This window comes from Cnephaeus nilssonii (genome assembly GCF_951640355.1).
Source record: "Cnephaeus nilssonii genome assembly, chromosome: 12".
NCBI classification, from domain to species: domain Eukaryota; kingdom Metazoa; phylum Chordata; class Mammalia; order Chiroptera; family Vespertilionidae; genus Cnephaeus; species Cnephaeus nilssonii.
This window is the reverse complement of record NC_137083.1, coordinates 40,566,962-40,584,529: the sequence shown is the minus strand read 5'-3', so window position 1 is coordinate 40,584,529 and position 17,568 is coordinate 40,566,962. Positions and strand designations below refer to the sequence as shown.

Below are 17,568 nucleotides of genomic sequence, written 5' to 3'. Positions count from 1 at the left end.
CGGAGGCGCGGGCCAAGGCCAGGCGCATGGAGAGGCGGGCGGCGCCCCCGGCCGGGGTGCGTAGGGGTGAGGCAGTGGCTGGAGGGAGGGTCGCGCGGGCCGGGTCCCCGGGAGCGGCTGGAAGCTGCGGGGGCGCAGGCGGCGGAGGCCCGGCCGCGGGCTGGGGCGGGGAGGCCGAGGCCAGAGCGGCGGGGGTCGGGGTCGGGGCCGGGAGGGAGGGGGGGAGCCGTCGCTTCTGCACAGGTGGGGCGGGCAGGTGGGTGCGCGGCGTGCGGGAGTCGACCGCTGCCGGGGTCTGGACCCCACCGGGCCGGTGGGGGCGGGGCCGGCCGGGGGCGGGTCTTGCTGGGACCCCGCGGGAGCGGCGGCGGCGCAGGCGCGGTTCCCGCCTCCTCCCGGCCGGCGGAGCGAGTGGAGGCTGCAGCCCGGCTTTGCTCCGGCGTCGCCACCGTCGCCGCCGTCGCGAAGACCCCGCCGCCCCGCGTCCGCTGCGTCGGGATGAGCTCCCGGAAAGGTGGGTGGCCCGCGGCGAGCCCTCCTCCCGGCCACGCGGCCCCGCAGGCCGGCCGGCCCGACCGTTAATGTGTGTCTCCTCTTTCCCCAGTGCTGGCCATTCAGGCCCGAAAGCGGAGGCCGAAAAGAGAGAAACATCCGAAAAAGTGAGTCCACCCTGGGTCCCCGCCCTGGCCCGGCCCGGGGCCGCTCGGGACCCCGCCGGGGAAGTTGCCCGAATTCCCGGGCCGGCGGGCGGGCTGGTCCCCAGGGACCCGGCGCTCGCCGCCTGCGCGCCGGGCGGGCGGGCGGCCGGGGGGAGGGGCGGCTTTCGGGGGAGGGGCGCGCGCGAGCCCGCGGCCAGCCGGCCAGCTCTCCCCGGCCCCCCGGCCCCCCGAGCTCCCGGGCCCCCCGTCGCCGTGGCGGTCGGGGCGGCGGCGAGGAGGCGCGGGGCGTGCGCGCCGCCCCTGCGCGCTGGGCTGGCCCTGGGGTCGCGGGCCCTTTCTGGGAGGGGCGCCGGCTCCGGGCTCCCGCACGCCTGGTGCGGGGTGAGGCTGCCTCGCCGCTCTCACCTGGACGCGCGGGGGTCCGAGAGGAAGAGGGGGCCCCCGAGCGTGCGGGAGACGGGAGGGAGTGTGTGTGCGTGTGTCCGCGTCGCCGCCCCGTGCTCCCCGGCTCCTGCCTCCCGGCTTTTCTGCGGAAAACCGGAGCCGGTGGGCTAGAGACTCGCCTCGGGCGTGGACCTGGCGCCAGTTCAGCGCCGAGACCCGTGCGTTCGGGCTCTCGGGTTCGTATTGGAAACTTTGTGTTCGGGCCGAGCGTGCCTGCCGCGCGGGACCGGTGGGCGTGTGCGCTGGCGGCCCCGGCGCGGCTCCCGGCCTCCCGGTGCCCGGAGCCGATGCGCAGGGGAGTGACATTGATAAAACGTGCCAGCGGCCGGCCACCCCCTTCCAGCCTGGCCGCGAAGCCTTTCCTGGAGAGCTGCTCCGAGACCGCAGAGCGCCACCACCTTTCTCTTTTTTATTTTTTCTTAATTAAAAAAAAAAAAAAATCTGCCAGCGTTCTGCACACCTCCTCCTAGATTTGGGACTTTGCTTGTTCCCTTGGTACTGTGGGGAGTGATAGTCCACGATCCCCTTTAAATAAAATCACAAAGGATCTGTCGGTTGTTTCCTTTCGGGGGCTACCCCCGCCCCCCATTTCTAATTTCTAGGCTTTCTTCTGTCCTGTTCACCTTGGTCTCTGCCTAGGGAATTTCATACTCACTGGTGGCATCTATGAAAACTGCCTCAGACATAGTATATCATGACAAGGTTTTTACTCGTTCAAAATGGAATACAATTTGTAATTAAGTTCATGATTTCACAAAATGTGATATCGACATAATGCTTTCCTTAAAAAACGGGGGGGGGGGGAAGGGAATGGAATATTTGGTAGTTTTAGATTTTTTTTTTAAAAAAAATTAATGCTAGCTTTCAAGTCAATCAGAACCTCAAATTTGGTATTTCCTTTGGTGAACAATGTGAAAGTTTAAACAGTAAGGAGAACGGTAATGTTTAGGATCCTGAGTATTGGGTTTTAATCACAGCTTTTATTTCCCCAAAGTCCATTATGTTCAGAAATGTGAAAAGGAATTGAAAAAAGCATGCCCTGGGGTTGGGGGGTGGCTCTGAATGTGTGTGTTTCAGTAGATACATATATTTATGTATTTACATGTATATATGCAAATATAAGTGTTATATGTGTATTTTATATATATATATATGCATACATGTGAAAAAGCAGTTTGCTAAGTAAGGAAGTGTATGTTTCATATTTTCATACTAAAGAGTATGACTTTCCTAATGGCCAGGAGCCTTTTTTGGTGTACTTCAGTTTGGATTTATGTGATACGTTTATAAAGAATTAGCATACATCCACAATATTCAACTTTTACTCCCACAGGTTAATCAGTCAGTTTCTTCCACTGTCTATTGTATTTATGAGTTAAGATTTGAGGACAAAACCCCCCAGCCAGCTCTAACTGGTTTGGCTCAGTGGATAGAGCATTGGCCTGCGGACTGAATGGTCCCAGGTTGGATCCTGGTCAAGGGCATGTACCTTGGTTGCAGGTACAATCCTGGTGGGGGGTGTGCAGGAGGCAGCTGATCAATGTTTCCAACTCTATCCCTCTCCCTTCCTCTTTGTAAAAAATCAATAGAATATATTAAAAGATATATATATACACACACACACACACACACACACACACACACACACACATATATATATATATAAATAAAAGACAAAATAACTCCAAAATGTTTAAAAACAAACAAAAAAACCCCAGCCAATGCCTAAAAGAACTGGTTGATCTGCAGGTAATTAGCAAGAGTAGATCAGCCCAGTTACATAAAGCAATGTCATTTTTTTTTTAAAAAATATATCTTTATTGATTTCAGAGAGGAAGGAGAGGGAGAGAGAGATAGAAACATCAATGATGAGAGAATCATTGATTAGCTGCCTCCTGCATGTCCCCCACTGGGGATCGAACTCGCAACCCGGGCATGTGCCCTTGGTCAGAATCGAACCTGGGACCCCTCAGTCCGCAGGCCCAGTCATTTTTAACTTAATTCTTTGGTTCAAGACATTATTTTAAAGGAATGCTTCATATAATTTATTTCTGCATGTATTCAACAGTATTTACATGCCTTTCCTAGGAGGTGGTGATAGAGCTTTGAGTAAGATGAACAAAGCTCCACTTCTGTGGAGGTTTGGGGAGACCCCCAAAGAAGATGCCAAATAAAAATGCCAATTTCAGATAGTGCTAAGGCATAGGGAGAAGATGAAGATGGGGTGCCTTAAGTAATAGTGATGACATTTGAACACTACAGTCACTGTGCTGATGACTTTACCTGTATTTATTCCTTGTGATAACCCTATCAGGTAGACATTGTTATCGCCATTTACAGACAAGGAAATGGGGACACTGCATGAGTAAGTAACATGCTCAGCTGCTAAGTTGAATCAAGGCAACCTGGGACTAGAGTCCACACACAGCTGTTTGAGGAGGTGACATTTGAACCAAAGCTAGACTTAGGAGGAGAAGGTGGGAGTGTGGCAGAGGCCCTAGGGAGGACTGGGCTAGGAATGTTGGAGGGACCCAAAGGTCAGGTGGCTGGGGTGCTATTGAAGAAGATGGTGAGGGGGGGGGGCTGGCCTTTTAAAAATGTTTACAAAAGATTTTCATTGATTGGCTGCCTCCAGCACTCCCCCTGCCCAGGTTTGAGCCTGCAACATGGGCATGTGCCCTGACTGGGAATTAAACTGACCATCTTTCAGTGGCCAGGGCTCGAGAATATGTTTTTATTGATTTTAGAGGGAGAGGGAGAGGATTGTGGGGGAGGGGTGGAGAGAGAGAGAGAGAGAGAGAGAGAGAGAGAGAGAGAGAAGTGAGAGACATGTGAGAGAGATATGTGAGAGAGAAACATTGATTGGTTGCCTCCTGTTGCTCCCTGGCTGAGGATTGAACCCACAACCCAGGTAATGTGCTCTGACTGGGAATTACACTCGAAACTTTTTGGTGTATAGGACAACACTCGAACCAACTCAGCCACTTGGTCAGGGTGGGTCGGGCCTTATGGCCACTGGGAGAATGGATTGTGTAGGGGCAGGCAGGGGAAAAGTAGAAAAGAGGAGCTGGCCAATTAGTTTGTGGGGAGACCATGGTGACTTGGATCAGGGTGCATTGAGTGGCCCTGGAGGGAAGAGGTGGTGGAAGGGGCTTCAGGTGCCACTGGGACAGTGAATCACAGATGCAACAATTTAGGAATGCTGTGGTACAAGCTGATAGTTTATTAAGTAAGCCTCAACTGTTCTATAGTATCAACTCAAGATCACAAGCCAGTGAGTTTGAAATACCTCCCTCGGAAGGTAATCACTTATTTTTGACTTATTGTTTTGTAAACACATTTGTTTATTCAACAAACATTTGTGCTATCAGCAATGCAGTTCAGTACAACAAACACATATGAAGCAGATAAGCTATTGCACATACCTAGTGCTAGGCAGTGTGTTGGATGCTAGGAAGATTAAGATAAGCAAAACTGTACTAACTGGCAAGTAGGAGAGATTGCCTGGTCGACAAACTTGCAGGTCAGTGTGATGAGTACTGTAAGACTTAGGTACAGTGATGCTTTTTTTAAAAAAAATATATATCTTATTGATTTTTTACAGAGAGGAAGGGAGAGGGATAGAGAGCTAGAAACATCAATGAGAGAGAAACATTGATCAGCTGCTTCCTGCACCCCCCCCACTGGGGATGCACCTGCAACCAAGGTACGCGCCCTTGACTGGAATCGAACCTGGGACCCTTCAGTCCGCAGGCCGACGCTCTATCCACTGAGCCAAACCGGTTTCAGCAGTGATGCTTTGATTGGAAAGGGAAGGCTTTAGAAAGAGACCTTGTTTGATTTTAGCATTAGTCTTATTTTAATAAAATAGCTTTATTATTTTATTTTTTTCTCTTTTGTTGAAATACAAAATGGTTTTAAAAATCATGTTGAACTGGCACATTTCCTTTAGGAAGTATATATACAAGGGCTGGAGACTCCTTGAGATTTCTAATTTGAATTGCCTGGAAAGAGGTAAAAATATCTGGACAGATACATATATACCAGAGGTCCGGTGCACGAGAATTCATTCACAGGTGGGGTCCCTCGGCCTGGGCGGGGATCGGGGCCGATCGAGGCTGGCTGTCCAGGGGGAGGGATGGTGGGAGGTTGGCTGGCCACGGGAGGTTGGCTGTGGGAGTGCACTGACCACAACGGGGGCAGCTCCTGTGTTTGAGTGTCTGCCCCCTGGTGGTCATTGCGTGTCATAGCTACCATCTGGTGGTCCGGTAATCTGATTGTAACGGGTGCTTAGGCTTTTATATATATAGATGTATTTTTGTAAGAGAACGTTTACTGGGTAAATTACAGAGTTAGAGAACGTAATTCCTAGAAGAAAAGGCCTTAGCAAACTAGAGGTTAAGGAAGGAAAGGCCCTTGGAGCTTGGGAGTGAGGAAGCTAACGGTAACGTGCCTGGGCCAGGAGAAGAGGGGGGAGGGGGGAAGAGAAAGGGAAAGGCAGGGGCGTGCTCTCTGCACTGGGTCCTCAATCCTAAGGGTTTTAAGGGTGGAGATTTTGGGGAAGGTCTCAGGGAAGATGTTAAAAGAATATTCAGTAGTTTTCCAGCTGTGTCCATTCAGGGTTGTGGTCTCCACTGATTGGCCAGCACCAGGGCTGGGATCATTATTCCATGCAGCTAAGGCTGGTCCTGAGGCTGGTTTTGTTGCTTATCTGGGCCTGGAGCTGAAATACAACTGAGGCCTAGATGTTATCTCTAGGGAGGAAAGATCAGAGGGGCCAAACCTCATGACCTGTGATATGCTAGGGGAGGAAAAGTCACCCTGGGGGCAAGGTCCCACCCTACAGTTGATTGACCATTGCTAGGCACCTGGGGCTTTCTCTCCTTGTGACCTTCTGTACCTGGCCCATCCTCCATCCTCTGCTCTTGTCTAACTGCCTGAGGATATTTTTATTGATTTTTAGAGAGAGAGGAAGGAAGAGAGAGAGAAAAAAAAAACATCGATGTTTGGGCCAAACATTGAATATGGATCAGCTGCCTCCTGCAACCCCTCACTGGGGATTGAGCCTGTAATCTGGGCATATGCCCTGACCTGGAATCAGCTTGCAATCTTTTGGTGCACAGTACAACGCCTAACCAACTGAGCTATACCTGCCAGGCCAGACAAAGAATATCCTATATTATAATAGGCTAATATGCAAATCGACCAAACAGTGGAACAACTGGTCGCTATGACATGCACTGACCACCAGGGGGCAGACGCTCAACACAGGAACTGCCCCCTGGTGCTCAGTGTGCTCCCACAGGGAGAGCGCTGCTCAGCCAGAAGCCGGGCTCATGTCTGGCGAGCGCAGTAGGGCTAAGGATGTCCAACTGCCAGCTTAGGCCCAGGAACAGGCCTAAACCATCAGTCGGACATCCCCTGAGGGCTCCCGGATTGCGAGAGGGCGCAGGCCAGGCTGAGGGACACCCCCCTCCGAGGGCACGAATTTTGTGCACCGGGCCTCTAGTTTAAACATAATGTATGAGTTGTGTGATGAAGAGAGAACCACTTGGACTTCTCTTAAGAAACATTTTATGGGGTTGAGAAGCAGAAAGCAACAAAGTCTTTCTTATGGACTCCATTCCTCCTTTAGGTCCTCTGGAGATTGCAGAGCTGTCTTGAGGCCCCTGGAAAGTCACCCACAGCTTTCCACTGTTATTGCACCTCTATAGGCCTGGTTGATAATGACCTTAGGTTTATCCTTAAGGTGGCAGCAGTTTTTATTGTTGAAAATGTAGAATGTGGTGTCATAAGACACATGTGATTTTTCTTTTTTTAAAAATTTTTTATTGATTTTTTTTACAGAGAGCAAGGGAGAGGGATAGAGAGTTAGAAACATCGATGAGAAACATTGATCTGCTGCCTCCTGCACATCCCCTACTGGGGATGTGCCCACAACCAAGGTACATGCCCTTGACCGGAATCGAACCTGGGACCCTTGAGTCCGAAGGCCGACGCTCTATCCACTGAGCCAAACCGGTTAGGGCAGACACATCTGATTTTTCATCATTAGGCTGAGTCCCACAGATTTTATCCCAGATGCCATGAGACACGAACACCAAGAATGTGCTATCTGAGCACTTGTGCTCTGAGCTGGTAGCACTAACTTCAGTCTTGATGTGGCTTCATCTGTAAATCCTTGGTTATAAGACCTCTGTTTAGCTAGTTTTCATTTGGTTATTCAGGTTGATTGTTCTATAATTTAGTTGTAATTCCAGATTGATCCTGGGAGGAGGTGTGTGTAAGCTCTATCTACTCCTCTGCTTTCTTGGATCTCCCTCTTTTTAAATTTAATTTTATTTATTGATTTGAGAGAGAGAGAGAGAGAGAGAGAGAAAAAAACAATTGATTTGTTGTTCCACTTACTCATGCATTCATTGGTTGATTCTTGTATATGCCCTGACCAGGGATCCAACTTGAAACCTTGGCGTATCAGGACAATGCTCTAACCAACTGAGTAACCTGGTCAGGGCTCCTTCTTTTTTAATTAGCATGTATGACAGTTTCAGTTGCTCCACATCTGTCACACTTGAGACCCTCTAGTGTGTAGGCCGATGCTCTAACTACTGAGCTATGTGGGCCAGAGCCCATTTTCATCTGTTTATTGGTCATTTGAATTTACTATTTGTGAAGTGCCCATTTAAAAAACATACTGGGTTGTAAGTCTTTTCTTATAGTTATGATAATTTTATTGACATATAGTTTACAGACCATACAATTCATCCACGTAAATTGTACAATTCAATAGTTTTTAGTAGCTTCACAGAGTTCTGTTAAACTACATCTTGGAGAGCCAGTAAGGATTTGCCAAATAAATAGAGAGGGCAGGGTGAGGGCCTTCCAGGCAGAAGCAGCACTGCAGTGGAGGTGTAAAATGGCAGGCTTTTTATTCCTGGAGGTCAAGTAGGCAGGTAAGGTTAGGATGCCTGGTGTGGTGAGCAGTGAATGGGACAGTGAGGAAGTCTTCAGGGCCTGGGAACTGTTAAGAGGCAGATTGAGGCTTTTAGAAAAGGTTACTAGCTACTGTGTGGAGAGCTTAGAAGCCAGATCATTAGGAGGCTTCATGAGAATGATGGTTACTAAGGGAGTAGAAATCACAGGATTTAGTTTCCAATTTCATGGGGGAGTAGAGTGGAAAGGGTGTATGATGGATCCCAGATTTCTGATTTAGCTAGACTTGTGGAGTGTGTTGCCATCATTCCTGAAGATAGGGAATGCAGAGCAGGATTGGGAAAAGCTAATGATCTTTGGTCAGGCCATTGGAGGTGTTTTGTGGCTGCCAGTTAGTGATATCAGTCAGTGTTTGTAGCTGAAGCATCTGCTCTGACCTGGAATCGAACCAGCAACCTTTTGGTGCCCGGGACGATGTCCAACCAACTGAGTTACACTGGCCAGGGCATGTTATACACTTTATACAATTTTATTTGTCACATACCCCAATAAAATGGAAAAAAAGTTAATCAAAATCTTGAAATTGCAGTATCTGAGTAATTGGGGATTCACTACTGTCTTCTCTGCTTTGTCTGTTTATAAAAATAAAGTTTTAAAACATGTTAATAATGCTTTTTGAATCAGTTAATAGTTTTCCAGAGCACATGATATGTTTTTTAAAAGCTATTTCCCCCCAGTTTTATTTTATTTTATTTTTTAAATAAATCTTTATTGTTCAGATTATTACAGTTGTTCCTCTTTTTTCCCCCATAGCTCCCCTTCACCCGGTTCCCACCTGACCCTCTGCCCTTAACACCCCCTCTCCCCGTCATCATCCATAGGTGTATGATTTTTGTCCAGTCTCTTCCCGCACCCCCACATCCTCCCCCCCGCCCCGAGAATTGTCAGTCCACTCCCTTTCTATGCCCCTGATTCTATTATATTCACCAGTTTATTCTGTTCATCAGATTTTTTATTCACTTGATTTTTAGATTCACTTGTTGATAGATATGTATTTGTTGTTCATAATTTTTATCTTTACCATTTTCTTCTTCTTAAAGAATACCTTTCAGCATACTATCTAATAAAAGAGTAATATGCAAATTGACAATCACTCCAACACACAAGATGGCTGCCCCCATGTGGACACAAGATGGCCAGCATGGGAGGGCAGTTGGGAGGGACCAGGCCTGCAAGGGAGGGCAGTTGGGGGCGATCAAGCCTGCAGGGCAGGGCAGTTAGGGGTGACCAGGGCGGCAGAGGAGGGCAGTTGGGGGCGATCGGGCTTACAGGGAAGGGCAGTTGTGGGGGGGACCCAGCCCTGCAGGGGAGAGCAGTTAGGGGGGGTGACCAGGCCTGCATGGGAGGGCAGTTGGGGGGGGGAACCAGTCCTGCAGGGGAGGGCAGTTGGGGGTGACCAGGCCTGCAGGGGAGGGCAGTTGGGGGTGACTAGGCTGCAGAGGAGGGCAATTAAAGGCAATCAGGCTGGCAGGGGAGCAGTTGGGCATCAATCAGTCTGGCAGGGGCGTGGTTAGGGGGTGATGAGGCTGGCAGGCAGAAGCGGTTAGGGGCAATCAGGAAGGCAGGCAGGCGAGCAGTTGGGAGCCAGCAGTCCTGGATTGTGAGATGGCAGTCGGACATTCCTGGAGGGGTCCCAGATTGGAGAGAGTGCAGGCTGGGCTGAGGGACATCCCCCACCCCGCCGTGCACGAATTTCTTGCACCGGGCCTCTAGTTTCATATAATACTGGTTTGGTGGTGATGAACTCCTTTAGCTTTTTCTTATCTGTGAAGCTCTTTATCTGATCTTCAATTCTGAATGATAGCTTTGCTGTGTAGAGTAAACTTGGTTGTAGGTTCTTGCTATTCATCACTTTGAATATTTCTTACCACTCCCGTCTGGCCTGCATAGTTTCTGTTGAGAAATCAGCTGACAATCGTATGGGTACTCCCTTGTAGGTAATTAACTGTTTTTCTCTTGCTGCTTTTAATATTCTCTCTTTGTCTTTTGCCCTTGGCATTTTAATTATGATGTGTGTTGGTGTGGTCCTCTTTGGATTCATTTTGTTTGGGGTTCTGTGCGCTTCCTGGACTTGTACTTCTTTCACCAGGTGGGGGAAGTTTTCTGTCATTATTTCTTCAAATAGGTTTTCAGTATCTTGCTCTCTCTCTTCTTCTGGCACCCCCATAATTTGGAAGTTGGTACACTTGAAGTTGTCCTAGAGGCTCCTTACACTGTTTTCATATTTTTGGATTCTTTTTTCTTTTTTCTTTTCCGGTTGGGTGTTTTTTGCTTCTTTGTATTTCAAATCTTTGACTTGATTCTTGCGTTTTTCTAGTCTGCTGTTGGATCTCTGTATATTATTCTTTATTTCAGTCAGTGTATGCTTAATTTCTAATTGGTCCTTTTTCATATCCTTGAGGGTCTCGCTAAATTTATCGGCGGTTTCTAGAAAATTCTTGAAAAACCTTATAACCGTAGTTTTGAACTTCATATCCAGTAGTTTGCTTTCCTCCATTTCTTTCATATGTGACCTGTTTCTTTGTCTCCGCATTTTGGCTGCTTCCCTGAGTTGATAGAGTGGCTTTGTGTGCTAGGTGTCCTATAGGGCCCAGTGGCTCAGCTTCCCCAGTTACCTGAGGTGGACTCTCTTGGTGTACCCCTTTGTGGGCTATGTGCACAGTCTTGTAGTTAAGCCTTGATTGTTGTTGGTATCACTGGGAGTAATTGACCTCCAGGCCAATTGGCTGTGAGAATCAGCTGTGTCTACAATGGGAGAACTTCTGTTCTGGAGACACCCTTATGGGGCAGAACTTGCTTCAGTGGGGCTTTGGTGCTCACTGAGTCTGTCCCCTGAGTGTGTCCCTTATGGATCTGAGGAGTTGTAATCTGGATGGTCCCACTCTGACCATTGGGTACACTGGTTCTTTGGATCTCTAAGGAGATGCTAATTTAGCCTCTGCCTGAGGCTACCAAGCAGCAGCTACGGAGAGATCTGCAGATTCCTCTTCTTTGTTTGGGGTTTGGAGGTGCCCAGATGAGGCCCAGTTGTGAAGCAGTGCAAGCTGCTGTGGAGTCTTGGGCCTTCTTTTGGATGTTCTGGGTCTCTCTGACCCAGCTGCAGTTTGTTAGGTAATTTTAGATTGCAAAGGGCCAAGCCATTCATATGCAAAAGCCTCTGTACACAGCTTGGGTGGGGCGGGGTCTCAGGGCATTGATAGGGCGGAGCAAACAGCAATGGCTTCCCATCAGCCCTGCCCTAAGAGTCCCCGGGTCTCAGTGTCCCGTGGTAATTGCTGCAAGCACCTCTGAGAAGCTGCCCTCGAGTTCCACTCGATGCCAGACAGTCCAGTCCCCCCCCTTCCCCCCCCCGCCCCTGTATGAGTCTGGGTCCCCAGAGTTTCGCCTGGAACTGGAGTTCAGAGCAGTCGGGAGCTTGTGTCTCCCGATTGAGAAAGCCAGCCGCGTCCTCAGTTGCCAGCCCTTTCCGCGTGCATGCGCCTCCGTACCTCTGCACTTTACTTCCGCAGCTCCTCTGAGTCTCAGTGTGCTTTTCTCTTTTCTTCTAGTTGTAGAATTTCCACTCAGCCAGCCTTCCTGTGGTTCTGGATGATGTCCGTTATGTCTTTTAGTTGTAGTTTTGAAGTGGTTGTGCGAGGCAGCAATTTCAGGTATTTACCTATGCCGCATCTTGGTTTCTCCTTCCCCCAGTTTTATTGAGAAAAAATTGACATCACTGTATAAGTTTAAGATATACAGCATGATGGTTTGATTTACATATACTGTGAAATGATTACCACAGTAGGTTTAATTAAAATTTGTCATGCTATATAGATACTGTAAAAGAAAAAAGAAAGAAAATTTCTCCTTGTGATGAGAACTCTTAGGATCTATCTACTACTCTCTTAACAACTTTCCTATGAATCATACAGCAGTATATGTCATGTACATTACATCTCTAGCTTGTTCCTTTTGACCACGTCCTCCAATTTCCCCTCCCCCATCTCTGGTAACCACGAATCTGATCTCTTTAAGAATTTAATTAAAAAAATTTTTTTTATTGATTACGGTGTTACATATGTGTCCTTATTCCCCCATTACCCTCCCATTCCCCCCATGCCCTCACCCCCCTGTTGTCTGCGTCCATTGGTTATGCTTATATGCATGCATACAAATCTTTTGGTTGATCTCTCCCCCTTACCCCCACCCTCCCCTACCTTCCCTCTGAGGTTTGATGGTCTGATCGATGTTTCTCTGTCTCTGGATCTATTTTTGTTCATCAGTTTATGTTGTTCATTATATTTCATAAATGAGTGAGATCATGTGATATTTACCTTCCTCAGAATTTAATTTTTAAGAACAATTTTGAATTTATGGAAAAGCTGTGAAGATAGTACAGAGAGAATACATGATATTTATTTTAATCTAAACTGAGATGCTTTATTTTTGAATCTATATTTGATATTTTTTCCAAGCTATAACTAATAGTTTGCAAAAACAATAGGACATTACCCCCACTTGTTACATGGAATTACATTTATTATCACAATTTAATGATTTACTTTAAAAAAATATTTTTATTGAATTCAGAGAGTAAGGGAGAGGGAGAGAGAGAGAAACTTCAATGATAAGAATCATTGATTGGGTGCCTCTTGCACGCCCCCTGCTGGGGATTGAGCTCACAACTAGGGCATGTGCCCTTGATTGGAATTGAACCTGGGACCCTTTGGTCCGAAGGATGACTATCCACTGAGCCAAATCAGCTAGGGCTTTACTTACTTTTTAAAGTAATTTTTTAAAAAATATTTTATTGATTTATTACAGAGAGGAAGGGAGAGGGATAGAAAGCTAGAAACATCGATGAGAGAGAAACATTGACCAGCTGCCTCCTGCACACTCCCCTACCGGGGATGTGCCCGCAACCAATGTACATGCCCTTGACCGGAATCGAACCTGGGACCCTTCAGTCCGCAGGCCGACACTCTATCCACTGAGCCAAACCGGTTTCGGCTAAAGTAATTTTTAAAATATATTTTTATTGATTTCAGAGAGGAAGGGAGTGGGAGAGAGAGATAGAAACATCAGTGATGAGAGAGAATCATTGATCGGCTGCCTCCTGCATGCCCCACCCTGGGGATCAAGCGTGCAACCCGGGCATGTGCCCTGACTGGGAATCGAACCGTGACCTCCTGGTTCATAGGTCGACACTCAACCACTGAGACACGCCAGCCGGGCTAAAGCAATTAACAAAAAAGGCTCTGTGTACAGCCTTAATGAGGTCATACCTTGAGGAATAATCCCATAAATGTGTTGGATTAATTTTCCTCCTTTGAAATTGATTTAGTTGGCTTGAAGTCTAATTAGTATTGACTTCAGACAGTTCCTGCAAACAGTTCTCAGTCAATGAAGAACATTTCATCCCTTCTTCCTTCTTTTCTCAGTCTGACCAGGACTTCTCTGGGCCATGCTCCTCTAGGAATGTTCTTTTTCTTTCACATCACATAGGTCACATTTCTGACCATCTGCCATTAGAACTAGCTTTATGTGATTATTCATTTCCTCTTGTCTTAAATAATTTTTTTGCCTTATGTTAAAAATAAGATAATTGAGAGATCAGACTATCATAATAAAAACTTTGTGAGGGTTAGAATATAAGGAAATGACTCCGTTTTTGAGGGATAATTTTGGAAAAGACTATAGCTTATATTTAGGCATATATGATCTTTTATATTTTTTTCTTAGCCTTACTAGATAAATCCTGCAAAATGTACGTATATGTAATGTTTTGCCTCCGATATTTGAATTCAGTTCCACATTGAATATCTTTGCAGTCAAACTGCTTTGCTAATAAGTTTAAAATTAATAATTGGCTTATTAACTCCAGAGTACATTTATTTCAGTTATCTCTTGTATAAATTATTAATGTAAATATTTTCAGGCATTATAATTCTCAAGTCAGGGTCTTAGAATGTGGGACTTAAAAGGATAGGGATAGAAGGGAAAATTAGGATGAGGTTGTAAAATGCTTTAAACTTAGATATGTTGTAACACAAGACTTTTATTCACCTTAGCTGAGCATAGAGTGTAGATGCCTGCATCCCCAGGACTACTGAAATTTAGTACATGTGACCCTGGACAGATTGTGTGAACTCTGCAGTTTTACTAGGCAGAGTATGAGAGGGAGTAAAAAGAGACTTCATCTCGGGTACCATTATAACCTCAGTGAGCAAAAGTTTAATTGAGATATAAAAGATGGACAGTCCACTTAGAAGAGATTCCTGGCTCTCTGGTACTGTCATTGCTTTGCCAGCTAGCTACTGCAGCCACTTATCTACAGATTTTATCCTATTATTTTTATTTCTAGAATATCCCATTGGAAGTTTTTTTTTGGGGAGGCATGGTATATTTTATCATAAAATAGGGTATAACTGAATATTAATTGCAGCAGCATTAATGTAAGGTTGACTACATCTTTCACAGAGGACATGTATAGCACAAGGCTGTGGTTCTGAAAATGCAATAAAATGGCAGGGACTTGAGCGAGCACCTAGAAAGTGTTTTTCACCCTTACTTTGTAGTAGCAGAATGGTTTTAAAATAAAATTTTACATAATCTCTGTTGTATGTAAAGTGGAAAAGCGGCTCCATTCTGGGAGAATTGGCAGTTGAGGGCTTGGCCCTTCCCCTCACCCGTCCTAAGTTCTCTCAAGGCAGCTTCTTGGGATACAACTTAAAATTCTTTAGGCCTTTATTTATCCATCAGTGGAGAAATTTCAGTCAAAGAGAAATGAAGGCCTGCCCTGGATGGTGTGTCTCAGTTGGTTGAGTGTTGTCCTGTGCACCAAAAGTCGCTGGTTCGATTCCTGGTCAGGGCACATGCCCAGGTTGTGGGTTCCATCCCGTTGGGGTGTTTCGGAGGTAATCGGTAGATGTTTCTCTCTCACATTGATACTTATCTATTTCCCTTCCTTTCTCTAAAATCAATAAAAACATATTAAAAAAACAGAGAGAAATGAGGGCCTGAAGAAGTAAAGCTACTTGATTAAAGTCACTTATCTGTTTAGTGCCTGAGCCAATTTAGAGTGCTGGCTTAGAGTCCTGGATTCTGATTCAGTCTTTGAAACTACCATTTAATCTGCAGAAAGATAAGCCATTCTGGGCCTGATGCAGAAGATAAAATTTATAGCCCCCTGCCGGAAACAAATCAGTTTCACTAAAAGAGAGATGTTGACAGGAAGCCAGGAAGCCTGGTCAACAACCTTAATTGCTCTAACCACTCACCCTTTAATTGAGACATTGTTAGCTGAAGCAGCCTCCACCTTTGTTTGTTCCACGTAAGTTTCTGTTATTTCCTGCCTAAGAGCTACATGTAAATTTCTGTTATTCTTGCCTAAGATGTTTTTCCCCAAAACCTCAATAAAAGGGATGACAGGGCCAGAGCAGTGAGTAGTTCTCCCACTAGAGGTGGACTACTGCCTGGCCCCCCATTTCGCCAAATTGAATTTTGTCAAGTCTCCTTTCATTTGTGTGCGGCCCTTCTTCAGAACTCGAACCCTGAACTGGAACCCTGAACCATGCAGGACGTGAAAGGGATTTCTACAGCCCCCAAAGAACATTTTTATTTCAGAGAGGAAGGGAGGAGAGAAAGAAACATCAATGATGAGAGAGACTCATTGATCGGCTGCCTCCTGCACGTCCCCCACTGGGGATTGAGCCTGCAACCCGGGCATGTACCCCCAACGGGAATCGAACCTGGGACCCTTCAGTCTGCAGACATGCTCTAGCCACTGAGCCAAGCCCAGCCAGGGCAAGAATCTTATTTTATTTTTTAAAGAACCTTATTTTTTTAATTCTTCCCTTTACTGTCAAAAGAAAAAAGTGAAACCTTAGCCATTTTGGCTCAGTGGATAGAGCGTCGGCCTGTGGACTGAATGGTCCTAGGTTCAATTCTGGTCAAGGACACCTGCCCAGGTTATGGGCTCCATCCCCAGTAAGGGGCATGCAGGAGGCTACTGATCAATGATTCTCTCTCATCATTGATGTTTCTATCCCTTTACCTTCCTCTCTGAAATCAATAAAAATATATTAAGAAAAAAAGTGAAAATATATTATTCTGTTTCTCTGAATGGAGACTACTCTTTTTTTTAAAAAAATATTTTTATTGATTTTTTACAGAGAGGAAGGGAGAGGGATAGAGATTTAGAAACATCGATGAGAGAGACACATCAATCAGCTGCCTCCTGCACGCCCCCCACTGGGGATGTGCCTGCAACCAAGGTACATGCCCTTGACTGGAATCGAACCTGGGACCCTTGAGTCCGCAGGGCGACGCTCTATCCACTGAGCCAAAACGGTTAGGGCTGGAGACTACTCTTTTTTTTTTTTTTTTTTAATATATTTTATTGATTTTTTACAGAGAGGAAGGGAGAGGGATAGAGAGCTAGAAACATCGACCAGCTGCCTCTTGCACACCCCCCACGGGGGATGTGCCCGCAACCAATGCACATGCCCTTGACCGGAATCGAACCTGGGACCTTCCAGTCCACAGACCGACGCTCTATCCATTGAGCCAAACCGGTTTCGGCATGGAGACTACTCTTAACATGTCACATGGTCTGGACTATTTTATCATGTGCATATATGGTAAGAGTGGGATAGAAGTTGCGTTATGTAGAAAGTTTTGGCATACAGTAAGACAGTTTACAAACAAGATGTAACTGTTTTGTCTTCGCTTTATAAAAACTTACACACACACACACACACACACACATTTTTTTAGTTGCTATACGGCTAAGGCTTTCAATTTCCTTTACATAGTTACCAGCACCCTATAGGTATAACAGTAATAGCAGAACTGTTCTCCTCTTTCCCTTAGCTCCACTGACGCCTGCTGCTTGCAGTGTCTGCGATCAAATTAAGGGACATTCGAGGATTAAGTTTACCTTTTAGAGGATCTTAGGCTTTGTAACTTTACACTTTTAAAGTTTGAATTCTGTTACTTTGTGTGGGCAAAGGCTATTTTATTTTTTGAACTTACAAGAGAAGATGTAATAGTTTCCCATCTTTCTGAAGTCTGATTATCTTTGAATATTCTTTGGTAAGGCTGATTGATATTGCTCTTAGAGGCTGCTGACCAGGGTTCAAGTTTTTTATTTTTGTGTGTGTGTGTTAATCCTCACCTGAGGATACTTTTCCATTGATTTTTAGGAAGAGTAGAAGAGAGAGGGAAAGACAGAGAGAAACAGCGATGTGAGAGAAACACGTCTATTGGTTGCCTCTTGCATGAGGACCCGACCAGGGCCCAGGCCGGGGATGGAGTCTGCAACCAAGGTACGGGTTCTTGATGAGAATCGAACTCAAGACCCTTTGGTCCGCTCTGTCCACTGAGCCAAACTGGCTATGGCAGGGTTCAAGTTTTGAAGGCATCACTTTTATCAGTGGTGTTGGATAAGTTATTTAATTTTTCTCAATCTCGATTTCTTCATCTTAAAATA

At 46.3% G+C, this 17,568-nt stretch overlaps 1 protein-coding gene across 5 annotated transcripts in view; it reads left to right on the top strand.

Annotated features, from left to right (window-relative positions):
- The first annotated feature begins 392 nt into the window (after nt 1–392).
- SRPK2 (SRSF protein kinase 2) overlaps nt 393–17,568 on the top strand; it is a 243,726-nt gene continuing 226,550 nt past the window's right edge. For 3 of the 5 annotated variants that reach the window (XM_079785842.1, XM_079785844.1, XM_079785843.1), the window contains exon 1: nt 609–659. Coding sequence is in view for 2 of the 5 variants with exons in the window: in XM_079785841.1 (XP_079641967.1) it covers nt 499–514; nt 605–659 (71 nt within the window). In the remaining 3 variants the exon portion in view is untranslated. Of the gene's footprint in view, nt 515–604; nt 660–17,568 lie in introns of those variants that run through there. The other 2 variants (XM_079785841.1, XM_079785845.1) reach the window with 1 other exon arrangement.